The sequence below is a fragment of the Ornithorhynchus anatinus genome, unplaced genomic scaffold (assembly GCF_004115215.2).
Source record: "Ornithorhynchus anatinus isolate Pmale09 unplaced genomic scaffold, mOrnAna1.pri.v4 scaffold_264_arrow_ctg1, whole genome shotgun sequence".
NCBI classification, from domain to species: domain Eukaryota; kingdom Metazoa; phylum Chordata; class Mammalia; order Monotremata; family Ornithorhynchidae; genus Ornithorhynchus; species Ornithorhynchus anatinus.
The window spans coordinates 1,276,498-1,303,672 of NW_024396743.1; the positions used below are offsets into that span (position 1 = coordinate 1,276,498).

Here is a 27,175-nt window from a genome sequence, read left to right on the forward strand (position 1 = left end):
GAGCATGCGCAAGAGGTAGTGTCAAGCGCTTAGTACAGTGCTCGGCACATAGTAAGCGCTCAATAAATACTATTGAATGAAGGGCAGGTGTGCTGCAGCGCCCCCAAGCGCCAGCCGGCGGGTGAGGTCACGGGGCGCCACTTGGGCGGCCCCATCTGCGGGCCACATACGCCCCCTCGTGGCGACCGGCGGTACTGAAGCTGGATCGGAAAAAGAAGCCAAGTTTCCCTTAAAGGAGTGGCGAAGGTTTATGAAGCTGCCCTTCCTCCCTCTACTGCCTCTGAGTCCCGTGGGGGCAGATCCTTGCTCTTATATAAGAATTATGGCATTTGTTAAGGGCTTACTATGTGCCAAACACTGTTCTAAGCGCTGGGGTAGATCAGGTGGGGGGCACACTTTTAATCCCCATTTTACAGATGAGGTTGCTGAGGCGTAGTTGATTATCCTGCAACTCCCCAGCTTTTAGCACTGCGCTTTGGTGTGTAGCAAGAGCTTGATAAATGTGACAACAATTATTATTACAGCTGCAGGGGGTGGCGGTTGAGGTGGCTGGGGAAGCTTTCACCACCTCTCTTTTCCCACTTCATTCATTCAATCGTATTTATGGAGCCCTTACTGTATGCAGAGCACTGGTCTAAGTGCTTGATAATAATAACACTCAGTGTTCTAAGTGCTGAGTAATAATAATAATGTTGGTATTTTGTTAAGCGCTTACTATGTGCCGAGCACTGTTCTAAGCGCTGGAGTAGACACAGGGGAATCAGGTTGTCCCATGTGGGGCTCACAGTCTTAATCCCCATTTTACAGATGAGGGAACTGAGGCACCGAGAAGTTAAGTGACTTACCCAAAGTCACACAGCTGACAAGTGGCAGAGCCGGGGTTTGAACCCATGACCTCTGACTCCAAAGCCCGTGCTCTTTCCAGTGAGCCACACTGCTTCCCTGATATGTAGATAAATATATGAGTAGATATGAGATAATCAGATTGAACACAGATTGGACACAGTCCCTGTCCCACATAGGGTTTGCAGTCTTAATCCCATTTTACAGATGAGGTAACTGAGGCACAAAGAAGTGAATTGCCCAAGGTCACACAGCAGACAAGTGGCGAATTCAGGATTAGAACCCAGGTCCTTCTGACTACCAGGCCCTTGCTGCATCCATGATTATTATAATAGTGCTGTGTCAAAAGCCCAGTACAATACACTGCATCAATAAATACTATTGAGAAACAGCATGGCAGAGTGGATAGAGCACGGGCCTGGGAGTCAGAAGGTCATGGGTTCTAATCCCAGATTGTCCACTTGTCTGCTGGGTGACCTCGGGCAAGTCACTTCACTTCTCTGGGCCTCAGTTGCCTCATCTATAAAATGGGGATTGAGGCTGGGAGCCCCACATGGGACAGGGTCTGTGTCCAACCCGATTTGCTTGTAATAATAATGTTGGTATTTGTTGATCACTTACTATGTGCCAAGCACTGTTCTAAGTGCTGGGATAGATCCCAGCTCTGCCGCTTATCAGCTGTGTGACTATGGACAAGTCACTTGTCTTCTCTGGGCCTCAGTTCCCTCATCTGTAAAATGGGGATTAAGACTGTGAGCCCCACATTCATTCATTCATTCAATAGTATTTATTGAGCGCTTACTAGGTGCAGAGCACTGTACTAAGCGCTTGGAATGTACAATTCGGCAACAGATAGAGACCATCCCTGCCCACTAACGGGCTTACGGTCTAATCGGGGGAGACGGACGGATAAAAACAAGACAACTTAATCGCAATAAATAGAATCGAGGGGATGTACACCTCACGAACAAAATAAATAGGGTAATAAAAATATATACAAATGAGCACAGTGCTGAGGGGAAGGGAGGGGGGAGGAGCAGAGGGAAGGGGGGAAAGGGGGCTTAGATGAGGGGAGGTGAAGTGGGGGGCAGAGAGGGAGCAGAGGGAAAAGGGGAAGCTCATTCAGCCTGATCACCTTGTATCCTCTCCAGCGCTTAGAACAGTGCTTTGCACATAGTAAGCGCTTAACAAATACCAACACTATCATTATTATTATTATACAAGGTTATTAGGTTGCCCCACTTGGGGCTCACAGTCTCCATCCCCATTTCCACCCCAGCGTTATAGTACAGTGCCTAGAACGTACTAAGCGCTTCACAGATAACAACATCATCATCATCGCTGTCGCCGAACTGCGCTTTCCAAGGGCCGAGTCCAGCGCCCTGCGAGCAGGAGGCGCTCAAAAAAGACGACTGAGAGATTGCTGGAGGGAGAGGGGGACAAACCGGGCGGCTTGGAACTACATTTCCCAGACGCCCTTGCAAGTCTCGCGAGAGTTGGAACGAGACTGGGCGGAAAGACTGGAGGGGCGGGCGGCCCCTTGCGGCCTTTCGGGGCCCAGCCCGCGCCGCGGAAGGACCATGCAGGCCGCCGCCCGCCAGGACGGTGAGGACCCCGCGGGCCCCAGCTCTGGGTTCCAATCCCGCCCCGCCGGGAGATTGGGGGGGGGGGGGGGAATTTCTTCCCTGCTGCTTCTCCGCCATGTGCCCTTGGGCCGGGCGCTTCTCTTCTCTGGGCTTCAGCTCCTCCGTCCGGAAAATGGGGGTGAAAAGTGTGAGCCCCACGTGGGACACCCTCGTTCCCTTCTATCATCCCCAGCGTTTGGAACAATGCTTGGCACGTATTAAGCGCTTACCGTACCATTATTATTATTCTCTGTGCCTCCATTATCATCTGTAAATTGGGGATTTAAGACTGAGCTCCACGTGGGACAGTCTCGTTCCCTTCTATCAACCCCAGCGTTTGGAACAATGCTGGGCACATGTTAAGCGCTTACCGTACCATAATTATTATTATTATTATTCTCTGTGCCTCCATTATCTCATCTGTAAATTGGGGATTTAAGACTGTGAGCTCCACGTGGGACAGTCTCGTTCCCTTCTATCAACCCCAGCGTTTGGAACAATGCTTGGCACATATTAAGCGCTTACCGTACCATAATTATTATTATTATTTGTGCCTCCATTATCTCATCTGCAAATTGGGGATGTAAGACTGTGAGCCCCACGTGGGACAACCTGATTCCTTTGTATCAACCCCAGCGTTTAGAACAATGCTTGGCACATATTAAGCGCTTACCGTACCATTATTATTCTTTGTACCTCGATTATCTCATCTGTAAATTGGGGATTTAAGACTGCGAGCCCCACGTGGGACAACCTCGTTTGCTTCTATCAACCCCAGCGTTTAGAACAATGGTTGGCACATATTAAGCGCGTACCGTGCCATAATTATTATTCTCTGTGCCTCGATCATCTCATCTGAAAATTGGGGGTTTAAGACTGGGCCCCACGTGGGACAACCTGATTCCCTTATATCAACCCCAGCGTTTAAAACAATGCTTGGCACATACTAAGCGCTTAGCATGCCATTATTATTATCTGTGCTTAAACTATCTCATCTGTAAATTAGGGATTTAAGACTGTGAGCCCCATGTGGGACAGGGGTTGCGTCCAATCTGGTTAGCTTGTATCCACCCTAGCGCTTATTACAGTCCCTGGGTCACAGCGCTTAACAAATACCATCACTATTAATTATTCGTGCAGATCAGAGACCTCGATTTCCCCATCTGGAAAAAAAGGATGAAATCCTTGCTGTCTTGTGGCCTGCGAGTCCCGTGATGTATCCGATCTGATTATCAGGGAGAATATGTCTGATTATATTAATGTCCGTCTCCCCCTTCTAAACGGTAAGCTTGTGGGCAGGGAACATGTCTACCGACTCTGTTGTAGTGGATTCTCCCAAGCGCTCAGTATAGTGGTCTGCACAGAGTAAGCGCTCAGTAAAATCACTTATGGGTTGATCTTTCCATTCCAGCGTTTGGCACGTAGGAAACGCGTAGTGGATATCGAATTATCCTTTTCCCTACGGTGGCAATTGGCGCCTGGGGGAAATGGGGTGAGCCGAGCCGGATCGTGACTTCTGGGGGTCGCGGACCCGACCCTCCAGCTCCCGGACTGAAAAAGTAAGCAATGTCGGGGGGTTGCTTGGGTCTGGAAATGGGGGGAGGTTGCCTGCATCCCATCGGCCAGCAATCTGTCCTTAAGCCGCCCTGAAATCCTGCCACAAAAATGTGGACCATGAGGCTTTGGCAATGGGGATTGAATATTAACGGGAGAAGTACCTTTTCTCCGGACGGTGGCCACCTCCAGCATCCAGCACAGTACTTGGCATGTAATAAGTGCCTAACGAATGCCCGGATTTCTCCCATTTTCCCTGCTGAAAAGTAGTTTAAAGGGAGCAGGCCCATGTGCTACTGCATTCTGCAGTCACCTGGCGACACAGGGCTAGCCATGGCACGTGCTATGGTGTTAGAGGTGATGTATGGAATCCAGCTCCGGCTGAACTGCCCTTGGGTGGAGTTAAATCGGAAGAGCGAGCTAGTGATGAGTAAAAGTTATCCCTGTCTGAACAAAATCCTTTGTGGAATTTTGATTTCCTGAGGCTCAGCTCTGCAGCGTTCCCAGCATAAAGTCTCTTTATTGCCTGTCATTTTGGGGGCAGTTCTCATGAGTGGTAGTCTCTGAAATTCCCAGGGTGGACCATCTCCTCCTGGACCAGGACAAGAGACAGCAGACAAGAATGTCATCCTTACATTCCTGAGAGCGTTGAGGTGCTGGCTACAGTATCTGGAAGTGCCCTCCTCTAGTTGGTAAGGAACTTTTTTGTGGGTCGGGCATGTGGGTGAGTGAGTCTGTTTTTGCCATGTGATGGACAGTAAAATTGGGGGACTCCTGATAAGGCCTAGTGGAGAAGCCCAGGCCTGGGAGTCAGAGAACCTGGGTTTTCACCCCACTCTGCCACTGGCCTGTTGTGTGACCTCGAGCAAGTCACCTAACTTTTCTGGGCCTTAGTTGCCTAATGGAGATTAAATCCTATTCTCTATTTTTTGAGAGCTGCAAATGGGACAGGGACTGTGTCCACCCTGATTTTTTTTTATGTGCCCCAGTGCTTAATATGGGGCTTGGCACATAATAAGCACCTATTAGGTACTATCTCCAGGAAAAGCCAAAGATGGTCTGGGTCCACAGTGGGGAGCATTCAACGCAACCCTTTTAGGGCTGGTTAAGAGCTGGTGTCGGTCACTGAGTTGGAGGTGTTAGAGCCCTACCGTGTGCAGAGTGCTGTTCTAAGAGGCCACGTCGAGGGAGAGCTGAGTTGATGATGCTACTGAGTTATCCCTGACTGAAGAGGAATATTCCTCCCCTTGTGGAGATCAGACTTGCTGAACTTGAAGCTCTCCCAGCAGCTGGAAGCAAATCCAGGAGGGGCAGAGGCCTAGGGGCAGCTGGGCTTTATCTGTCCCTCTGTGGCATCTTCCCCAGGGTGCTGCGTGCATGAAGCTGAGGGCTAATGGATCCAGTTCCGAGATTCCTCCGACAACTCCGGGCGACCGGCATTTAGACGCCAGGGAAGAGGGTAAGAGCGGCTGCCTTCCTGAGACCTGGGAGACGATGTCAAACAGCACTCATGCGAGCAGCTGAAGTCTCACTGTGAGACGGCTGTATTTTCCAGAGGATGGGATTCCCCGCATCAACCTCGACATGCATTTGAGTTGTTTACCCAGAGCCCCAAGTGGCCAAATGATGCTGTTATACCTATCCGAGCTCAGCTGTGAAGGAGAAAACCCAGCCTGAGACTTGGCTGGGCTTGTGAAGAGAGGATCAGTTCAGGCTGGGCCTTTCTGGCCCCTGGGCAGGCTTTACCATCACTATTGGCAGTGACTAGGGATTGGGATCTGCTTCTAGGCATTGGCTCCTTGGCTCAGATGCAGCTGTATCTGGGCAAATGCGAAAGGCAAACACCTTGATTTTAGAGGCAAGGGTGGTGGTTTGGGTCATGGTTGTAGCTTGTACATCCCCTTCCTGCATGTTTGCAAGCAGTGACCATATCTTGGCTTAGTGGAAAGAGCACGGGCTTGGGAGTCAGAGGTCATGGGTTCTAATCCCTGCTCCACCACTTGTCAGCTGTGTGACTTTGGGCAAGTCACTTCTCTGCCCCAGTTTCCTCATCTGTAAAATGGGGATTAAGACTGTGATTCCCCCATGTGGGACAACCTGATTACCTTATATCTACCCCAGCATTTTAGAACAGTGCTTGGCACATAATAAGCACTTAACAAACAAAGGCCATTATTATTATCCTGTTGCAGGTGGGAGTGGGAAAGATTGAGTTTTGACCACTGCTGGCTTCCTCTTCACTGTCCGACAAATGTCATTTTCTTCTCTTCAACCAGGTTTGACAGATTCATCAAGAGTGAACTGAAGGTTTCAACTGGTGCCAGAATTTCCAGAGACCTTATTTGAATACCACCGCTGTCTGACTCCACCCACCCCCCAATAAAAAACTACTGCATCAAAACAATCAGTTGGTCTTGAGTCAGTGTTCCATTCAATCATGTTCCTCGGTGTCTGCCCCTGGAGAGTTATGAAGAGAGAACTCCATTTTTTTTCCTGTAGTGGTAGGTGCTTACTCTGGGCCAGACACTGTATTAAGCGCTGAGCTATACACAAGCTCATCAATTTTGACACTCACTGTACTAAGCCCTGCCATAGTTAGAAAGATCAGCAGGTCCCACATGGGGCTCCCAGTCTAGGAGGGGGAACAGGGATTGAATCCTCATTTTGCTGATGAGGATCTGAGGAATAGTTAAGTGACTTGGCTGAGGTCTCAAAACAGAGTCGGGATTAGAATTTAGGCCATGTTCCATTCCTAATTCAGGCCAGTGAAAAAGGTGGCGACGGGAGTTGGGTGGTCTTGGTTTTATACGGTTCCCCACAGCCACCACCAACTTCCAAAGGCAGAGAGTGTTCGGGCCTGTCTGCTTTCAGATGAAATGTGCTTCGCTAAATTCCTGCAGTGTCACAAATGCCCCTGTGCCAGGCAATTAGTCCCATCTGCAATCGACCCCCTTCGAAGAAATCGCATCTGAGCTTGGACAAGGCCCATGTTCTCCACACTCCCCCCTCCTCGCCTTCCTTCCTCCACTTTCTACCCTGCCATCTTCCCCTAATGCAAGAAAAGACAAAGAAAAGGATCATTTAACATTTATGCAATTATCCAGAGTGGGAAAAAGTCTCGGGTTGCAATGTACCGCCCTTTGTGTACCCTGTGCCTGGGCTGGGCCACGGCTGCTTGTGCCCTCCTGGAGGGGCAAGTGACCTGCAGTTGGCTTCTCTCTGCGTTGTCTCCTGGCCCCGCTATTGCCTTACAGGACGGAACCTCCTTCGGTTGGCCCAGGTCTGTGGACCTTGGGGTCGCCTCCAGGCTTGTGGCGGTGCCATAGCTGGGATGCCCACTGGCCATCCTCTCGAAAGTAGTCTGGTGCCCGCCCCGGCTCCCACCTCGATGGGAGACTTGCCCTGTCCGCCCCTCCTGCCCGGCAGGCAGGATGCTCTGCTGCTCGCTGGAAGAAGGCCCCTCGATCACCCCTCAGCCGGGATCCTGGCCCCCATCCAGGGTGCCAGTAGTCAGGACTGGCCTGGGCTCTGGTTTGGATTTCTCGTCCTCGTCTCGTTCCTCGGTGGGGAAGTTGGGGTCCGGGGTGATGAAAGTCAGCGCTGATACAGCCGCATGATCCCGGCCTGGTGCAGCCCCTGCCACAGTTCGGCTTCCAGGAGCAGGTCGTGGTTGGCATAGAACACGAGGGGCTTCTTCACACGCTCGTAGTAATGGTCAGAGAACTGGCGGTAATTGGCAGTGATGAACCCATAGGCACTGACCTGAAGTTGGGCCGGGTGGTGAAAATGATTTGTTCCGTCATTCAGGATGGGGCAGAGAGGCCCCCTGAGTGGCAGGAAACCTGCTGCCTCCCTGCCCCTGTCCCCGGCAGAGACCACCACTGTCCTCACTGTCAAAACCCTCCCAAAATCCCAACCCAGGAAGCTTTCCTTGCTTAATAATAATAAAGACTGTGGTATTTAAGCACTAACTATGTGCCAGGCACTTTACTAAGCAATGGGGTAGATTCAAGATAATCGGGTTAGACACAGTCCCTGTCCCACATAGGGCTCACCGTCTTAGTGGCCATTTTACAGATGAGGTAACAGGCCTAGAAAAGTGATGTGACTTGACCAAGTTCACCCAGCAGAGAAATGGCAAAGCCGGGATTAGGTCCTTCTGACTCCCAGGTCCATGCTCTATCTATTAGGCTATACTGCTTCTCCTCTCCCCCCTCCTCTGTGTCACAAAGACTAGGGACCTGCCTATTAAACTTCCCTGTATCTGAATTGTACATTCCAAGCGCTTGGTACAGTGCTCTGCACATAGTAGGCACTCAATGAATGGTATATCAACTTCCTCCCCTTCTTGATTGTAAGCTTGGCCCCCTACCTGGTCACAGGTGTGCAGGGCAGTCAAGAGCATGAGGGCCCCGGTGCTGGGCATGTAGAGCTGTCCAAACTGGCTGTGGAGGATTTCCGATTTCAAGAACCTAAGAGTTGAGGGGATGGAGAGTCCAAGTCAGGATCCTGGGATGAGGAATGGAAAGTGGTCTTCCACACCTGCGCCCTCTGCCACCTTGCTGGTTGATATCTGCTCTGCTCACAGTAAGCGTTCAATAAATACAGTTAGATTTATAGATTGCTCTGGGCTGGGCTCTGATATCTCACCACTAAAGAATCAACCGGATCAGGTGCATTTATTGAGCGCTTACTGTAAGCATCTGAAACAAAGCTGGGGCCCTTGAGCTCTAGGCTGACTGATCCTACATACCTTCCTTGAGGGCAGGAATCCTATCTACCAACTCTATATCGCATTGTGTTCTCCTAAGAGGTTGGTACAGTATTCTGTGCACATAGTAAGAATCCGCAACATCTTGGAGGTGGGGGGTGGTCCCCTCTCAATCGTATTCATTGAGTGTTGTGTGCAGAACTAAGTGCTTGGGAGAGTGCAATATAGCAGAGTTGGTAGCCCTGTTCCAAGCTTCCCAGTCTAGAGACCTGTAACGGTTACAGCCTGTCCCTGTTTCTGTTTTAACCATGGTGTTAACCTCCTGAGCAAGGCAGAGCCTACCTTGTCTCATCCTGGCCTCCTGTATGCGCCTTCCGGACATTTAGCTTGGCTTCCTATCAGGGGCTCCTTCCAGAAGTCATGCCTGACCCTACTGGGTGTGAAATAGTTTCCGCTCTGCCCCCCATCCCTTCCCCCACGTTGAAGGCGTAGGCTAGAGAGACGCTGTGAGCGCTTTCGCTCTGGAGTGCAGGGGGCAACAGTTGGCAGCCCCCGGGGACAGGCCAGGACCGAGCTGCGGTTTGGATCCTGAAGCCCGTTCTCTGGGGATGGACCTCTCCAGCACCCTACCCAGCTGCCCCCGGCCCCTCGGACTGAGCCCCGGCTGGGGGCAGGGGCACAAACCCGGTTGGGAGTGACCACCCTACCCCATCTTTGAGGCTCCTCTCCCACCTACTTCCCCCAATCCCCTGGTCCTAGTGTGGAACTGGGAAAAAGCCAGCTGGTACGGGGGCAATGGGATCAGGGAGAGAGGTGGCAAATGGGAATTTTACAAAGAGCTGGAGAGCAGGATCGTGGCAGTGGGGAAGAGGAGGTGTCGGGGTCCCTCTATATACCTTTCAGTTAGGTAGTAGATGAACTCAGGGTGCAGCAGCCTGAATTTCCGGGCAGAGGCTTCTGGGCCGAAGTAGGTACGCGGTCTAAATTCCCAAAGAGGAAAAGCGGTAGAGGGAGCGAGTGGGGAGGGAGAGGAAGGGAGGGCGGTAGAAAGTGGATAAGAGGGTAGGGGCGTGACGGGGTGGTTTGAAGAGATGGTACTGGAAGGAAGGGCAGAAGGACAGAGAGGTAGGAGGAAGGGAGAGAGCCAGAGGGAGAGGGTAGGTGGGTGAGAAGGGAGGGGAACTGGGAGGGGCGGGGAAGAGGGGAAGATAGCAGGGGGGAGGGAGCCGGGAGGGAAAGTTAGGGAGGCGATAGATGCAGGGAGGGGAGGAGCAATTAGAGCGGGAAGGGGAGGAGATGGGGAGACGGGGAGCAAAGGGAAACATGGAGGAGAGATGGGGAGGGACGGGGCGGGAAGGGGCGGGGATGGATGGAGGGGGTGAGCGTTCGTGTTGGGGTTGAGCCACTCTCTGCCCCACCTTCCCGCTGAGCTGCAACCCACCTGCTCCGGGGCCCGGGTCACAAAGGGTCTCCGCTGGCATCACCGGCTGGTGGTGAGCAGAAAGGGGCGTCTGAGGAAGGGAGGTGCCCTCCCAGCAGTGGGGGAGGGGAAGGGGACAGAGAGGAGGCTTCTGGGCTGAAGCCAAGGGGCAAGAGCGTGTGGGAGAAAGCCAAGAGGAGATAGCAGCCAGGTGGGAGAAGTGGAAGCCAAGAAGGGGTGCTCTTCGGTCTGAGCCCCACCCCCTAGCCATAGCAGAGACTCTGGACACCCCTATCCTGCCCACCCACCCACTTCCATTGTAAAGGGTTGGAATTGCTTCCCCATCCAAGTGCCAGCTCAGGGAAGGAAGCCCTGGGGAAGGGTCAGGGTGGGGGGTGAAGGCAGTCCCCCACTGCCACGGACAGGCACTCACTCATCGCCCTTGTCGACGCCTTCGGGCACCGGCACGCCTAGGATGGCCGAGCGCAGCATCATGTAGTCCCGGGGGTCCGAAGGGATGAAGATGTAGCGCAGGTCCTGCCATGGACACGGGGACGTTCTGGATCACAAACGAGCGTCTGGGTCATAGTCGGGGGTGTCTGGACCTCAGGCAGGGGGCGTTTGGGCCACGGACAGGGAAATCTGGGCCATGGCAAGGGCCTTATCTGGGGCTGCTCTCTGCTCCTGCTCAGAGGTCTGAGTGAAGAGTCCCCAGCCCAACCCCAAGTAAACTCTAATTTGTCAAACCTCACCTTGCCCTGGGGCACAGCCCTGAAGCCCAGATCTGAGTAGGCGATCAGCGAGTTCTTCATGGTGTTCACTGTGAAGCCGTAGAATGAGGTCTTGGTGCCCACATCCTCCTCAAAGCCTTTGGTCACAGCCCCGTTGAGCCTAGAAGGGGGAGGGAGCGAAAGGCCATGAGACCCACCTCTGCTTCCCACCACCCCGACTCTCCATAGCCCTTCCCTGAGCCCCCGGTTCCCCTTTTATTTCTTTTTTTCCCCCCAAAATGATATTTGTTAAGTGCTTACTATGTACCAGGCACTGTTCTGAGTGCTGGGGTCAATACCAGTTAATCAGGTTGAACCCAATCTATGTCCCACATGGGGCCTGCAGCCTTCACCCCCATTTTACAGATGAAGGAACTGAGGCATAGAGAAGTGAAGTGACTTGCCTAAAGTCACGTAGGGGACAAGTGGTGGAGCCAGGATTAGAACTTGGGTCCTTCTGACTCCCAGCCCTGGCTCTAATCACTAGGCCATACTGCTTCTCCTGCTCCCCCTCACTCCCAGGCCTGGGCTCTGGCTCTGTCCCCCGCCGCCATTCCCCGGGTGCGCGTGCCTGAAGACGAAGTGGTGGGTATCGATGTGGCGGCCCTGCCGGGAGCCGTTGAGGATGCCTCCGTTTCCCACAACGGCGCAGCGAACGCAGCCGCTGCCCGGGCCTTCGCCGGCGCCCCACAGCAGCCCACTCGCTGAGTCGTTCAGGAGGTGCAGGGTGGAGGCCACAGCTGCGGGGTGGATGGCAGAGGGTGGGTCCGGTCTCACCGGGTGCAGAGAAGGTGGGGGGCGGGGGAGGGGCCCTGAGAGTTTCTCCCAGAGGGGTTAGGGGTCCAAATGGCAGATTCCGTTCCTTCCTCACCGCCTCGGGGTGTTGTAGAATTGATCTGTTTTCCAGCAGTAAGGAAACTTCTCGGGGAGGAGACCCGGTGCCCGGAAAGGGATTCAGCAGGGAGCAGGATCAACCCCCTCCATTCTCCTCTCCCCATGGCCCCTCTCTCTCAACCTCAGGCCCTGCATCCTTGCCCACCCCCGCCCCTCTGGGCACAATGGGCAGCCTCAGGAGGGGGCGGCCCGGGCAGAGAACGGTCCGGAGACAACAATGACCAAGGCGTGGGCGACCCCTCCGTGCCAGCCGGCCTGGACACTGTGGCCTTTCAAGGCAGGAAGGGTCACAAGATGGTGAGGGCGGCTCCAGCCCCTTCCCTGGCACAGCAACAGGCTGCAGAACCCCAGGACAGAAAGGACATCCGGGGCCGGGGGGGCGGGGAGGAGCAGGGGACTGTTGCCAGTGGAGCTATTTAACCTCCAAGGGACAGGCCCTACCTGTTGCAGAGAACAGGGGGGTTACCTCAGGGGGGCAAGCCCTGCTCACTGCAAGGGGAAGAGACGAGGAGGTAGGTTACCTTCTCGGGTCAAGCCCTGCCAGCCATAGGGGCCGCTCCGCTGGCTCAGGTGGTCCCAGAGCTCAGGTGAGGAGAGCCCACCCCACAGCAACACCGGGATGCTGAAGTTGAAGAGCTTCCCGAAGTAGCTATGTTGCTGGGCGGCAGCGGACAGGGGATGGGCACAGGACTGGAGCTGGATGGAGGCAAGGAGGGCAGATCAGGACCATCAGAACCCCCCAGGGCAGTGACCCCCCCCAGACACAGCAAGCACCCTTCTTCCCAGCCTCAGGTTCGGACCAGGGAGTCGCCATCTTGCCAACGTTCACACAATGTCCTTGAAGCGCCCCCCCGGACCTTGTCCCTGAGACCCACCCCCCAGGGGGGATGCAGCCTTAGCACTGATCCCCCTCCTCCCTCCCTCCCCTGAACCCCACGACCACAGGCTAGAATTGAGGTCCCCAGAATGAGAGGCCACCGATACCTTTTCCGTCCGAGACTCAGGCTCTCTGGCTTCAGGAAAAGTTTCATCCGCTTCGGGCCCCACAGGGGAGAAGGCCGGGCCCTGGACAGCCGGTTGTGATGCCACAACCCGGGCCGTGCCCGGGAGGAGAGGGCCAGGGGCACTGAGAAGAGGCATGGAGACAGCGGGCAGCTCAGTGTCTCACAACTCCCCTTCTTTCCCTGGGAAGCATGAGCTTCACCATCTGGCATCTACCAGTTGGAGGCTCCTGCCCCTCCCAAACACAAACCCCTCACTCTCTTTGGAGCAGATGGGCCTCAGTCCCCAGGCTGGTACCAAAGGGTCACCTTGCACTCCCTCCTCTCCCCATGGTCCAGTCTCTGGTTTTTCTCTTCAGGAGAAAGGGGTGAACGCCAGGGTACTCTGCCCTGCAGCCCGAGCTCCCAACCCCAACGCCTCTGCGGGGGTTCCATTCTGCATCAGCCAATTCAGTCAGTCCATCAATCTCGACTGTCTTTCTGCAGACCCCTTGCCCACATCTTCCCTCTGGCCTGGGACTCCCGCCCCCTTCATATTTGATAGACCACCTCTCTCCCCACCTTCAAAGCCCTCCTAAAATCCCATCTCCTCTAAGAGACCTTCTCTGAGTAAGCCCTCATTTTCCCTATTCTCTCTTCCTTTTGCATCACCTATATATATCATCTGTAATTTAACATCTCTTTCCCTCTCTAGACTGAAAACTCTTTGTGGGAAGGGACTGTGCCTACTGACTCTATAATATACTGTTCCAAGTGCTCGGTCCAGTGCTCTGCATACAGTAAGCGCTCAATAAATACCAACTGACTGCCTGAATCAATGGTTTTCACTGAGCACTACCATGTGCAGAACAGTGTCCTGAGCACCTGGTAGTGTTCACGTGAGGGACCCCTGCCTACAAGGAGTTTACTCTCTAACAAGTTTTGGGTCTGGATCAAGGTTAAGGGACTCCTTCTATGCTAGGGGTGATGGGTATTCCCAATCAATCAGTGGTATTTACTGAGTGTTTCCTGTATGCAGAACATGATACTAAGCACTTGGGGGGTGCAAGTGGAGATGAGGGGGGATGGAGGTTTGTGGAAGTTACTTACACATTACACCCCCTCCCCCCAGATGTAATTTAATCTCGAGTTTGCTGGATGGCTGAAGCAGCAATAGAGAAGAAAGCAATAATAGTTTTTATTAATTGCTTACTATGTGCAGAGCACTGTATTAAGCTCTGGGAAAGAGTAACTCCCACAGAACTTGTCCTTTGAGGGGCTCACAATTTATGACAAAGGGAGAAAGACACTGGCTCCTGCCTGGGGGGGTGGGGGAAGGGGCCAGCTGAGGTGATAGAGGGAGAAGCGGTGGAGCTACCCTCCCGCCCTCCCCCAGTTAGGTGGCCCCCGACCCACTGCAAGTCCAGTAGTGTTTAGGGAGAGAGTGGAACCTTAAAACTTAAAGGGAACAGAAGGACAGATGGCTTTCACCCCACTTCCTCCTTCTCCTTCCCTCCGAGCTACCCATGGAGAGGTGGGGGTGGGGCAGGGGAAGGTATGGGGGGGGCGGGCAGATCAAACAGGGTATTGTTATGTGAACAAGGAACGTGTTGTTGGAAGGTCCTTCTCCCACAATCCTGACAGGTTGGGGCAGGCCTAGGGAGCGGCAGCCTTCTGGGGTTTTCCAGTGTCGGGGTGCCGGTATCTGCTGGTTAGCTCAAACTCCTAAGCCCCAACACCCAGCCTCACCTCTGGGAGGGGATGGTGCAGAGGAGAGGAGAACACCCCTCCACCCTCCCAGCTCTAAAGGAAAATAGGCCCCCTTGTGGGGCAACAACTTTTAGAACTGCCCTGGGGTGGTAGTTTCTGCTTCTGGGGAAGAAGCTAAGGGGTCTTTGGCAGCGGCCTGAGCCCTCTCCCAGATAAACATGGGTGGGAAATTTGCTGATTGCAGGAAATTTGGGGGGGGGGGACCAGGGGCATGAGAAGCAGCGTGGCCTAGTGGAAAGAGCATGAGCCTGGGAGTCAGAGGAACTGGGTTTTAATCCCCGCTTTGCCAATTGCTTGCTGCGTGACCTTGGGCAAGTCACTTAACTCTTTGTGCCTCAGTTTTCTCAACTGTAAAATGGGGATTAAATCCTCCCTCCTACTTAGACTGTGAGCCCCACATGGGACAGGGACCGTGTCCAACCTGATGAACTTGTATCTACCCCAGTGCTTAGAACAGTGTTCGGCTTCAACGCTGCTGAGTTTAGCCTTGAGATATAGGGTCGGGTCTCTAACAAGTCAATTACTTACTTTTGAGTTCCTTAAGTCAGTTGATTCAGAATCAGCTAGGCCTAGTGAGAGAGTGTGGGTGTGGGAGTCAGGAAACCTGGGTTCTAATCACAGGTCTGGTGCTGATCTGATGTGTAACCTTGGGCAATTCACTTAACTTCTCTGAGCCTCAGTTTCCTCATTTGTAAAGTGGAGATTAAGACTCTGAGCATACTGGGACATTATCTTGTATCTACCTGTTCTCCCTCTCCCTTAAGACTGTGAGCCTCATATGGGGACAGAGCCTATCTGATCTATTTTCCATTTGTCCCAGGCTTAGGATAGTGCATGACACAATATGGTATTTGTTAAAGGCTCCCAATTATTATTACTTGATTGTATGAGTTTTTCCAGGCCTCAAAAGATAAATAAATAAATGGTATTTATGGAGTGCTTACTGTGTGGAGAGCCCTGTACTGAGCGCTTGGGAGAGTACAATACAACAGAGTTGACGGACATGTTCCCTGCCTACAAATAGCTTACAGTCTGGAGTGGGAGACAGGCATTAAAGTACATTATGGGTATGTATACAAATGCTGAGGGTAGGGTGAATATCAAGGGCTTAAAAGGTACAAATCTAAATGCACAGGTGATGTTAAGGGAGAGGGAGTAGGGGCTACAGGGGCTGAGCCGAGAAAGGCCCCTTGGTGGCCCAGTTCTCTCTGCATCAAACAGAAACTGGATCATCAGCTTTCAGGCTTTCTCCTTTCTATTTATCCACTCCTCTCTCACCCCACCCCGGCTCACCTTTCCAAAATAACCTACTCTCCCTGCCCAGTTTTGGGCCCACCTTCCCCTTCTCAACCCCATGCTCTTCCCCATTCAAATCCCCCAAGGCCACAACTATCACTATCATCCAAGTTCTCCTGAAATCCCACTCCCTCCAGGAGGCTTCCCTGATATCTTCTCTTCTCCCCGGGCCATATCTTCTTACTACCAGCTCAGCACATTGGCACTAATTATGCACTTTCATAATCACACCTACCGGCACCATTTCTCAACATATGCAGACTCATACACCCTCCTATTTAAGTACTTACTCGGCTACTCTACTTATCCATTTTTCCTTTCTCTTCTCTCTAAATTATTTTGTGTCCGTCTTCCCTGGCTAGATTGAAGGGGAGGGATCTTGTCTAACTCAACTGTCCTTTCCAAGAATTCAGTACAGGGCACTGCACCCCAGCAGGTGGTTACTAACAACTGATCCTTTTGTCTGTGAATTCACATCATCATTGGTACTTGTTGAGCACCTGTTGGGTTCAGGGCATGGCGGCTGGCATTTCAGGGCATGCAATAAAAGACCGACTTCAAAGGCTTTACAATAGGACATGGCACTGCCCTATGCTTTCCCCAGTCTGGTTTAAACCGGGTTTTAACTCCTCCCTTCCACCTCTACTCTAATTTACAAGGGGAATTTTAACTCTCCCCCAACCAGTCTGGATTAAAGGGGGAGTTTTAATTTTTCCTCCCACCAGTCTGGATTGGGTGTGGGGGGAGAGACGGGCGGGGGAGGGTTTAACTCTCCTCCAGGAACTGGTTTCCCACTGATTTCAATTAACTGCAAGGATTTAGGAGACCTGACGGTTCCGGGTTTAGGGGTCAAAGTCGAGTTTGGGTGTGAGTGCCAGGGAGGGGAAACACACTGGGGTGTCGTCGCGGTCCCAGTAAAAGTGGGTAAAAGTCTGGCTGGGGAGAGGGGAGGAGGGGAGAGAGAAGAGGGGAAAGGGAAGGAAGAAGGAAGAGTTGAAAAGAAGGAGGGGAGGAAGGCGGGAAAGAAGGGAGGAAAGGGGAGAGGAGAGGGGGAGAAATGAAGGGGGCAGAAGAGGGGGAAAGGGGAGAAGGCGAAAGGAAGAGGGAGTAAAAGGGAGAAAGGGGAAAGGGGGAGGAAGAGGAGAGGAAAAAGAAGAGGGGGCTGAAGGGAGAAAGGGGAAGGAAGAAGAAAGGGGAGACTGGGGAGAAGGAAAAGAAGAGGAGGGGGAGACTGGGGAGGAGGAAAGGTAGGAAAGGGGAGAAGGAAAAGAAGAGGGGAGAATGAGAAGAAGGAAAGGGAGAAAGGGGAGAAAGAAAGGAAGAGGAGAGGGGAGAATGGGGAGAAGGAAAGGAAGGGGAAAGGGGAGAATGGGGAGAAGGAAAGGAAGGAGAGAAGCAAAGAAAGGGGAGAAAGGGGAGAAAGAAAGAAAGGGGAGAGGGGAGAAAAGGAGGAGAGGAGAGCGGGGTAAAAGAGAGAAGGGGAAGGCAGCACCAGATGTAGGGTGTGAGCGGGGGCGGCCGAAGCTGAAAGCAGGTAGAGAGCGCCCCAAAGTCCCTGGCGGGGCCTTGGAGGGGTAGGGGCGGGCAGAGGCTCTCCTTCCCACCACCTCCTCCTCCTTCTCCTGCCGCCTGCCCCGGCGGCCGCTCGGAAAGCCCCCGCTCGACTGTGACTGAGGGGAGTTCACGTTTTGGGGAGAAAGATTTAAAGCGCCTGAGAGGTCGGGGGCCGCAGAGCCCAGCCGGGGCGCCCCTGGGACCGCCCCCTCCCCAAACCTCTGGGGCGCTGGTGGCCCCGGCCCGGGGGATGGGGGGTTGGGGGTGGGGGCAGAGGCCTGGACCCCCCCCCCGAGTCCCGCCTGTCCCCCTTACCTGGAGTAGTAAAAGGCAAACAGGAGCCCCAAGGAGGCCAGCGCCGACAGCAGCAGCAGCCCAAGGCGACTGGCCCGGAGGGGTCCCATCCGGGCCCGGGGGAGGCCCGTGACCTCTGACCCCTGCCGGGGTTCGGCCGAGGCTCCAGGACAGCGACCAGCTCCCCCACAGCACCTCACTCTGTCTCTCTCAGACCACCCCGGGGGAGGGCACCTGGGTCCTCAGGGGGCTGGAACTGGAGTCGCCCTTCCCCTTCCCTCCTCCTCCTCCTCCTCCTCCTCCTCCTCCTCCTCCTCCTCCTCTCCCCGCCCCGGGGGATGGGGGAGAAAACACGTGCGTGTCTGTGTTGGTTTCATTCAGTCTTATTTACTGAGCGCTTACTAGGGGCAGAGCACGGCACTAAGCGCTTGGAATGAACAGTTCGCCAACAGGTAGACCAATCCCGGCCCATCCGCGGGCTCACGGTCTAAACACCCCCCGGATCAAAATGAGCTCTTTTAAGTTAAAGAATCAAGGTTATACCAAGGTATCTTTTAAAGTGATTCAAGGGATCTCACAATTTTCAAACGTACTTAAAGGTCTATATCAAGGCAAAAGAAGAAAAAATGCGGCATGCCAATAAAAGTGGGGGTCTCGGGTGATCTAGGTATATATCATTCTACATCTACCCGTTGTTGGGCGGGGATTGTTTCTATCTGTTGCCGAATTATACTTTTCAAGTGCTTAGTACAGTGTTCAGCACACAGTAAGTGTTCAATAAATACGATTGAGTGAGCAAATGAAAGAAGCAGCAAGGCTTAGGGGGAAGAGCCCAGGCATGGGAGTCAGAGGTCATGGGTTCTAATTCCCACCCTGCCACTTATCAGCTGTGTGACTTTGGGCCTCACTTCTTTGGGTCTCAGTCACCTCATCTGTAAAATGGGGATTAAGACTGTGAGCCCCACGTGAGACAACCTGATACCTTGTACCTACCCCAGGGCTTGGCACAAAGTAAGCACTTAACAAATTCTCTCATTATTATTATTTCCCCCCATGTATGTATAATCACACTCCCCCTGTCAAAGCCCTATGGAAGGTTCACCCGCTCCAAGAGGCCTTCCCAGACTCAGCCCCTCTTTTTCTCAGCTCCCCTTCCCCTTCCCTCGACTGGTTCCCTTTGCTCTACCCCCCTTTCCCCGCCCCACAACACTTGTGAATATACGTGCAAATCTATAATTCTATTTATATTAATGCCTGTTTACTTGTTTTGATGTGTGTATAGCTATAATTCTATTTATTTATATTGATGTTTGTCTCCCCGCTTCTAGACTGTAAGCCCGTAATAGGCAGGGATTGTCTCTCCCTATTGCTGAATTGTACTTTCCAAGCGCTTAGTACAGTGCTCTGCACACAGTGAGCTTTCAACAAATATGACAATGAATGAATTAATAACGGTGGGGGTTGTAGGCCTGGAAGATTGGGGCGGGGGGGTCATCCTGGGAGCCTGGGCCTCAAGTGTCTCTCACCCACTTCTCTGGGAGTCTCTGTGATTCTCTTCCTCTCTCCTCCCACCCCCCCAGCCCCGGCCCTGGCTGCTGGAGTTTGAGCAGAGGTGGCAGCGGGTTCAGACTTGCAGAGGGAGCCCCAGCGACACGACGCAGCTGCCATTTGCAGCTTTGCCCGCGGCGGCCTCTCCACTCAATCAACCAATCAATTATACTTATTGAGGGTTTACGGTGTGCAGAGCACACTCTGAGGCCCGAGTGGGCACTATGCACCACTTTTAGAGAGGAGGCTGCTGGAAGGGACAATTAACATTCCCTGTCAGTCAGTCATATTTATAATAATAATAATGGTATTTGTTAAGCGCTTACAATGCACCAAGTACTGTTTTAAGTGCTGGGGTAGATACAGGGTAATCAGGTTGTCCCATTGGGGGCTCACTGTTTTAATCCCCATTTTACAGATGAGGTAATTGAGGCACAGAGAAGTTAAGCAGCTTGCCCAAGGTCACACAGCAGACAAGTGGCCATGCTGCTTCTCATTTATTGAGTGCTTATTATATGCTGAACACTGTATTAAGTGCTTGTGAGAGTGCAATACTACAATAAACAGAAACAACGAGTTTACAGCATGGCGTAGCGGATAGAACATATACCTCGGAATCGGAAGATCATGAGTTCTAATTCCGCTCTGCCATGTATCTGCTGTGTGACCTTGGGCAAATGACTTCACTAGACCTAGGTTTCCTTATTTGTAAAATGGGGATTGAGACTGAGCCCCACCTGGACAACCCGATTTGCTTCTATCCGCCCCAGCGCTTAGTACAGCTGTGACTTTAGGCAAGTCGCTTAACTTCTCTGTGCCTCAGTTACCACATCTGTAAAAATGGGGATTAAAACTGTGAGCCCCACGTGGTACAACCTGATCACCTTGTATCCCCCCCATCGCTTAGAACAGTGCTCTGCACATAGTAAACGCTTAACAAATACCAACATTATTATTACAGTGCCTGGCACATAGTAAGCACTTAACACGTGCCATATTATTACAGTCTAGAAGGGGCAACTTCACCTCCCCAGTCATTCCTCTGGGCGAGGGCCTCCCGGGAGGCCCAACTTCAGGCACCCCAAGTCCCCGGGAGCGGGGAAGGGACGAATACAGCGCTTTGCACAGAGTAAGCGCTCAATAAATCTGACTGAATGAGCCGGTGGGATTGGGAGACCCGGGCGGGACGGGCCTGTACGGAGATGCCGCCACCTGGCGACCCATCTGGGTACTGCGCCTGGCGGCCGCCCCGTCGGATCTTCTTCCCTCCGAGCTTCCTTTGTTCATCAGTGGAGGGTGATTAATGGGGTGCAGACTCCCCTGGCCGCCCCCAAACGCTGCTCATCGGCCCCCAAAGCCCCTTCCCCTACCTACCCCGATTCCCAAGAGTTTTACTCCAGGATTGGAGCAGGAAGATGCAACCCCATTGGGAGGTGAATCAACGTAGGGCGCCTGCCTTACCATAACCCGGACCTGTGCTCCAGTTTCGGGAGGGTGGGGAGCAGAGGGATTGCAGGGAGGAGGTGGGGAGAAAAAAAAAGAGAAGGAAGGCCCTTTTTGAGGCAAATCTTTAGCTTGACCCTTTATTTGCCTCCCATTTTGGTTGCAAATCCCATGATTACTTCCCAGTTCCTGGGGGCCCTCCGTCCCTCCTCACCCACCCAAGGGCCCTTGGCCCAACCCAGGGCCTAAATGCAGCTCCCCGGTTCTGGAGGTTGCACACTCTTTAAGAGCAGGCAGACCCCGGCCAACCTCGCGGCCCTGCGCCCGGCAGCCTGCAGCTCAAGCGCGCTGGAACAGCCGCATCACACCCTCGTCGTGCAGGTGCTTCCACAGCTGCCGCTCCAGCTCGAAGTCGTGGTTGATGTAGAAGATGAGCGGCTGCCACTTCTCGTCGTAGTAGTGGTTGGAGAAACGACCGTGGCCCTCCGTGATGTAGCCGTAGGCGCTCACCTATGGGAGAGGCCATGACTAGGTCCCTTTCCCTGCCCCCCCCGGGTCCCTGGAGCCAGATGTTCCCCGCACATACAGAGATCCAGATGATGATTATGATGATGATGGCATTTGCTAAGCGCTTACTATGTGCCAAGCACTGTTCTAAGTGCTGGGGTAGATAGAAGGTAATCAGGTTGTCCCACACGGGGCTCACAGTCTTAATCCCCCTTTTACAGATGAGGAACTGAGACACAGAGAAGTTAAGTGACTTGCCCAAAGTCACACAGCTGATAAGTGGCAGAGCCAGGATTAGAACCCATGACCTCTGACTCCCAAGCTTGTGTTTTTTTCCACTAAGCCACGCTGCTTCTCAGCAGCAGACGAAGCAGACATGCATGCACACCTTCCCAGAAGCCGATGTGTACACATACCGACCCAAGAACAGATGTGTTTACACACCTACCCAGTAGCAGGTATGCCACATGTAAATATGCTTTGCAGGCACACACAGGCCCCAGGTCCTGGCCTCCCCTCTAGTTCCAACTCCTCCGTCAAAGAAGGAGTTGTGAGGCTGTCAGGGCAAGGGAGAGTGAGGCCGGTCCCCCTCTCCCCGCTCCTCCGACCAGCTCCATCCCCTTGGGCGCCCCAAGTCCCACCCTGCCCCCCACCTCGGACTCCTACCCGGTCGCAGAGCTGCAGGGCGGTGAGCAGCATCAGGGCACCGGTGGTGGGGCGGTACAGCCGCCATGACGCCTTCTCCAGGGTCTTGGATCGCAGGAACCTGAAAGGTCAGGCCGAGCTGGGTTAAGGGGTGGGTGGCGGAGCAGAGCGGGCCCAAGAGGGAGCCCCAACGGAGGCCGGAGACGGATGCAGACCCGGCCCGGCTGCCACCCCTCCTCACCGATTCTTCATGTAGCGGAGAAGGTCCGGGTGCAGGAGCAGGTACCGGTCCAGGCGGAGGGCATCACGGAACAGTTCCCGGGGCCGCCGCCTGCAGTCGGGGTGCAATGCTGGGACCCTGGGGGCTCCTTCCCCCAAGGCCGACTGGCCCCCCTCTTCCTCGGGACTCCCACCGCCTCCGGACTCCCACCGCCCCGCACCGGCCCTTGGGTGCAGAGGGCTCAGCTGCCAGACCTAGGCCTCTCTGGCACGGTCTTACCTGAACCACTTTAAGTTGTCAGTTTCCAGGACCTGGTCCTGGAGGAGTGCCTTCAGCCATTCGTAGTCCCGCTCACCCTCCAAGAAGTGCAGGTAGTGGACGTCCTGGGGACCGACCAACTCGTCAGCGTGCAGGTACCCGCTGTCCCAGAGAAGCCCCCACCCTTCTCCCCGTCGCTCCCGATCCGGCTCACCTTCCCGGAGGGAATCTGCCGGAAACCCCGCCTCCCCAGCTGCAGGAGCGAAGTGGTCAGCGAGAAGGCGGTGAAGCCATAGAAGGAAGTCCGAGTGCCCACGTCTTGCTCGTAGCCCTGGATCACAGCCCCGCTCACCCTGAGGGGAGGGGACAGGGGCTCTGGGAATCCGGCTGAACCCGGGTGTCCGGTTTCCCAGGCTCCTGATTCTCTGGGCAAAGTAAGCCCCGGGGTTCTCGCCCTTCGGCTGCTGCAGGGTGGGCCGAGGAAGGCCCCTCTAAACTGTCGGCTCCTTGAGGGCAGGGATCGGGTCTACAGCCTCTATTGTATTGGACTGTCCCAAGTGCTTAGTGCAGTGCTCTGCACATCGTAAGCGCTCAACAAATACCTTAGATTGACAGGGGGAGGGGGAGGCCTAGAGTCAGTCAAGGTGGTCCCCCCACACTCACCGGAACACGTAGTCATGGCCATCGATCTCCTGGCCCACTCGCGAATTGTTCAAGATGCCGCCGTTGCCCACCACGGCACAGCTGATGCAGGGAGGACCCCCTGGCGGGCGGGCAGCCAGGAGCAGCTGCTGCTGGGGCACAGCAGGAATCTGTGCCAGGACCTCCTGTACCACTGAGACAACCGGGGCCGGCTCAGAGGAGGGGGCGGGGGAGGGCGGGGCAGCCTTCCAACTCAATCAGGCCCAGGGAGACATCTCGGGGGGTCGAGGAGGGGTAGGGGGTCGGGGACTCTTTGCCTCATGCTCACCTGTAGCGCTGGGAGTCAACAAGGTCCCCTTGAACGGGACGTGGGAAGGGTAGCCAGGAGTCCCGACCTCTAATCCCGGCTCTGTCCCTGGCCTGCACTGGGACTGCGGCAAAATCCTTAGCTTTTCTGGGCCTCAGTTTCCTCCTCTGTTAAATGGAATAGGATCCCTGCTCTCCCTCTCAGACTGAGCATAATACATTCCATAATATATGAGCCCCTGTGGGACAGGGACTGTGTTTATTTTGATGCTATTGACGCCTGTCTACTTGTTTTGTTGTCTGTCTCCGCCTTCTAGACTGTGGGCCCGTTGTTGGGTAGGGATTGTCTCTGTTGTCAAATTGCACTTTCCAAGCGCTTAGTACAATGCTCTGCACCTGTAAGCGCTCAAAAAATACAATTGAATGAATGAATGAACTTGATTGACTTCTATCTACCCCAGTGCTTAGAACAGTGCTTGACAACAAATCCATCAATAAATCAATCAATTGTATTTATTGAATGCTTACTATGTGCAGAGCACTGTACTAAGCACTTGGGAGAGCAGTCTATCAGAGTGGGTAGATACGTTCCCTGCTCACAAGGAGGTTATAGTCAAGAAGAAGCGCTTAATAAATAACATAATAATAAGAATAATACAGAGGGCAGGGGAAACTTAGAACAGTGTCTCGTACATGGTAAGAACTTAAAGATATTAAAAACCGTTCCCTGCTGTTGCTTGGGGTGTGAGGGATGGAAAGAGAGAGAAAAACCTGGGACTGAAGAATCAGAGGACTCTCTGGTTGTGGAACCAAGTTAATTATGCTATTTCCTTATTTACTAAGGATTTGGATTGCGCTAAGCATCGGGGTCGATACAAGAGAAACAAATTGAACCTTGTCCTTGTCCCACTTGGGATTCCTTATCCAAAAAAGCAGGATCTTATTCCCATTTTACAGATGAGGATGCTGAAGCTCAGACAGGTTAATGGACTTGCTCAAGATCACACAGCAAGCCAGGGGCAGACCTGGATTTCCTGTCTCTCAGCCCCAAGCTCGTTCCACTGGGCCACCCAAGCAATGGGGGAAGAGCACAGAGAAGTTCAAGGTGGAAATAGGGAGAGGGTCTGTGGTTTAGCAGGTGCAGGAGTCTGCCACCCCCCACATCCCCTGCTCCTCAGTCAACTGTGACTTCCCTGCCCCTTGCCCCAAGCCCCACAGTCCCCTTCTCCAAATGAATCAACCATCCCACTCGCCAGCCAGCCAGCCACCTGCCTCGGGGCCGACTTACAGGACTTGTTGAGCTCCATGAAGCCAAAAGGAGGAACGAAGTGCTCCAGCCGCTCCCACTCGCCTTGGCTGAAATGCGCTGCATCCAGGAACAGCGTGAGGTTGGGCAGGAAGAGGTCCCGGAGCCATGGCGATCGGGCGGCCTTGGCCTTGATCGAGTCGGGACAGCTCTGGGGCAGGAGGCAGGGCCGGGGCATGGGAGAGGGCTCCGAAAGCAGACAGCGGAGCCTGAGGGAGTCCAGCCTGGACGGCGTTCCCGCCTCCCTTCCCCGGCAGGCATTGTGACTCCCTCCTGAGCCTTTTCCGAGGAGGATCATGAGGATCATGGAGCCCTCTCCCCTGGCCCCGGGACCCCAGGGAGCAATCCCAAACCAGGTTCAACTGGGACTGGGAGCAACCCCCTCCCCACACCTCGGTAAAAGGGTTTACTAAGCACGTGCCAGGTGCACTGTGTGCTTGAGCATGAATGTGTGCAATCCCCAAGGGTTGCGTGGGTATATCTGTGAGTGTATGGACACAAGCAATCATTTTAGGTGGTGATGAGAATTTTGTACGTGTGGGTTGTGTGCATGGTGTGTGCGTTTATGTGGTGGGGGGAGGAGCAGAGAGGGAGTTGCAGGGAGTGCGGATTCCCTTGAGGAATGGGGATTAGAGCTGGGTGTGAAGTTGGAGCATTACCACTGAGTCACAGACCTTTAAAGGGAGAAGTGATTCCCCTCCCCTCCCCTCCGGCCTCCCAACTCAGATGAGCTGGCCCATCAGCAGGTCCTCACTGGAGGCTGCTTCAGTGAGAGGCCATTAGACTGGAAGCCCCTTGAGAGCAGGGATCGCACATCTCTTCTCACCTCCGTTGTTCCAGCCTGGCAAGCACTCAGTACAGTGCTTGGTGCTCAGTAAATACCACCGATTGACTGGTTGGGGCTCCAGGCCATACCTCTCCCATGCCACCCTGCCAATGCCCCAGGGGCAAGAGCTCTGTTCGTCTTCCAGCTCCCTGACTCTGAATACCAAGGGGCCAGTGTGGACACAGAATGGGGGTGAAAGGAAGCTGACGAGGGTTGGGGTGGACACATACATCTCCCCTGGGAGAGCTGGGTTGGAAATACCTGTGTGTGTGGTGTGTGTGAGTGTGTGTGGTGGCAGTGGCGGGGGGGCAAAGGGGGCGGGCAGCAGCAGAGGGGGAGCCACAACTGGGACTCACAGTCTGTGGGCCCTTGGCTTCCAAGGTGTAATTTTCTTCAAAGTCCCACTGCGGCTCAGACTTGAACCTCGCTGCCTTCAGTCTCTGCTGGCCCCGAGGAGTGGAGCTCTGGCTCAGGGCGGCTGGGAGGGTGCTCCGGCCAGGAGGGGTGCCCTGGAGGTACGGGGTGCTCCTGGTTGAAGTTCCCCGAGCTGAGGGCACATCCTGGGCTGGAGAGATCATCGGTGCCAGAGGGGTGCCCCGGGCATAGGGGGTGCTCTGGGCTGAGGTTCCCTGAGCTGGGGGGGTATACTGGGCTGGAGAGGTGCTCTGGGTTGGAGGGGTGATTAGGACAGAGGGGTTGTCCCGGGCTGGAGAAGTACTCCGGGCAAAGGAGGCAGAAGAGGTCAGGGCTTTTCCCTTGGGCGAAGGCGTCTTTGCCTTTTGGGTTGGATTGGGTCCAGGCCATGTCGAAGTGTTGTTTTCTTGGGCTGCCACAGGGGACCCCTTCTCAGGAGCTGATGGTCGTCCCCTCTGGCTTCTTCCTGGACTTGTTCTCTCTCCCTGAATCCTTGGCATCGTTGTCCTTTTCTCTTGGGCTCTGGTTGAGGTCTCCAGCTCCAAAACCCGTGGTGATGTCCGCCCTTCCTGGGCCTGGAGAGTCATCTCAGGCCGTCCCCCTGGCGTTTGCCTCCTGGCCTTGGGGGGGGCTGTGCTCCAAGGCTGTGGAGGTGGTGGGCTTCTCCCCTGGATGAGCTTCACCCCGGGGATTGCTGTTTCCAATCTTTTTTCTGGTAACACTGGAGACCTCCTGTTTGGAGCTGGTGCAGGGGGTCTGGCATTTGATAGCCCTTGGTTCCAGCGGCTGGGGACAGATAACCAATCTGTCAGTACCCCTGTTACCAAGCCCTGCACTGGTAAACCCATCAAACCTATGGAGAACAGAATGGTTTTAGATCCTCTCTCCCTCTGGGAAAGGTCAGGATTTTTGAAACTTGGAATGTCCCAAGAACTCCAGGAAGGACCACCCTTCAACATACCCTTGAGCCTGCAGAAAATGGGCCCGACCTGCTCTCCAAAACTCTTGAATACAAGGGTATTTGCTCCTGGAACAGGTAACCAGGAGATGTTGTGAAATCTCTGCTGGAAATCTTCAAATGAAGGACAGAAAAAACCTTTCTGGAACAGAAAATGTGTAACCCTATCTGGAAGCCCAGAGCTGGGCAGGGAATTGAGGTCTCTCATGTATCCTTCCTGCCTGGGTGTTCTATTATTTTACAACAACCCATATTCTGCCCTTTGAGAGATCAGGGCAGTACCGAGGTAGGGACCCAGGTGGTGGCAGAAATATGATTAGGCCTGATTACAACCTCTAATTAAATAACCTTCAATTTCCAATAATTTGGGGCCCTCCCCTCTTTTATATCT

General features: G+C 53.9%; 2 protein-coding genes, 1 long non-coding RNA gene and 1 other non-coding gene across 7 annotated transcripts; 2 read left to right on the forward strand and 2 right to left on the reverse strand.

Moving 5' to 3' along the window:
* Positions 1–2,390: 2,390 nt before the first annotated feature.
* On the forward strand, positions 2,391–6,426 carry LOC103166664. Of its 2 annotated transcripts, XR_003756587.1 has the most exons (6): positions 2,397–2,448; positions 3,609–3,751; positions 3,880–4,027; positions 4,599–4,714; positions 5,388–5,481; positions 6,299–6,426. It is a non-coding gene; the product is annotated as an uncharacterized LOC103166664 (long non-coding RNA). The 2 variants fall into 2 exon arrangements; XR_003756588.1 differs by lacking the exon at positions 3,609–3,751 and having other exon boundaries at positions 2,391–2,448.
* LOC114808859 lies at positions 4,438–4,512 on the forward strand. Its single transcript, XR_003756623.1, has one exon. It is a non-coding gene; the product is annotated as a small nucleolar RNA R38 (small nucleolar RNA).
* Positions 6,427–7,094: 668 nt separating the features above from the next.
* On the reverse strand, positions 7,095–17,914 carry ST6GALNAC2 (ST6 N-acetylgalactosaminide alpha-2,6-sialyltransferase 2). 3 transcript variants are annotated; one of them, XM_029056717.2, is made up of 9 exons: positions 17,733–17,906; positions 12,802–12,943; positions 12,339–12,513; positions 11,495–11,663; positions 10,906–11,044; positions 10,587–10,690; positions 9,630–9,830; positions 8,395–8,494; positions 7,095–7,784 (listed from the first exon to the last, which is right to left on the reverse strand). In XM_029056717.2, exons 1-9 carry the CDS (start codon positions 17,819–17,821, stop codon positions 7,617–7,619), a joined length of 1,287 nt encoding a protein of 428 aa, XP_028912550.1. In that variant the 5' UTR covers positions 17,822–17,906; the 3' UTR covers positions 7,095–7,616. The 3 variants fall into 3 exon arrangements, with proteins under 3 accessions (XP_028912550.1, XP_028912551.1, XP_028912552.1); XM_029056718.2 differs by having other exon boundaries at positions 9,630–9,713; positions 17,733–17,904; XM_029056719.1 differs by lacking the exons at positions 7,095–7,784; positions 8,395–8,494 and having other exon boundaries at positions 9,632–9,915; positions 17,733–17,914.
* Positions 17,915–20,813: 2,899 nt separating this feature from the next.
* On the reverse strand, positions 20,814–26,602 carry ST6GALNAC1 (ST6 N-acetylgalactosaminide alpha-2,6-sialyltransferase 1). Its single transcript, XM_001507774.5, has 8 exons — positions 25,769–26,602; positions 24,569–24,737; positions 22,996–23,167; positions 22,547–22,685; positions 22,354–22,457; positions 22,096–22,185; positions 21,876–21,975; positions 20,814–21,212 (listed from the first exon to the last, which is right to left on the reverse strand). Exons 1-8 carry the CDS (start codon positions 26,411–26,413, stop codon positions 21,042–21,044), a joined length of 1,590 nt encoding a protein of 529 aa, XP_001507824.4. The 5' UTR covers positions 26,414–26,602; the 3' UTR covers positions 20,814–21,041.
* Between the last annotated feature and the right edge of the window lie 573 nt (positions 26,603–27,175).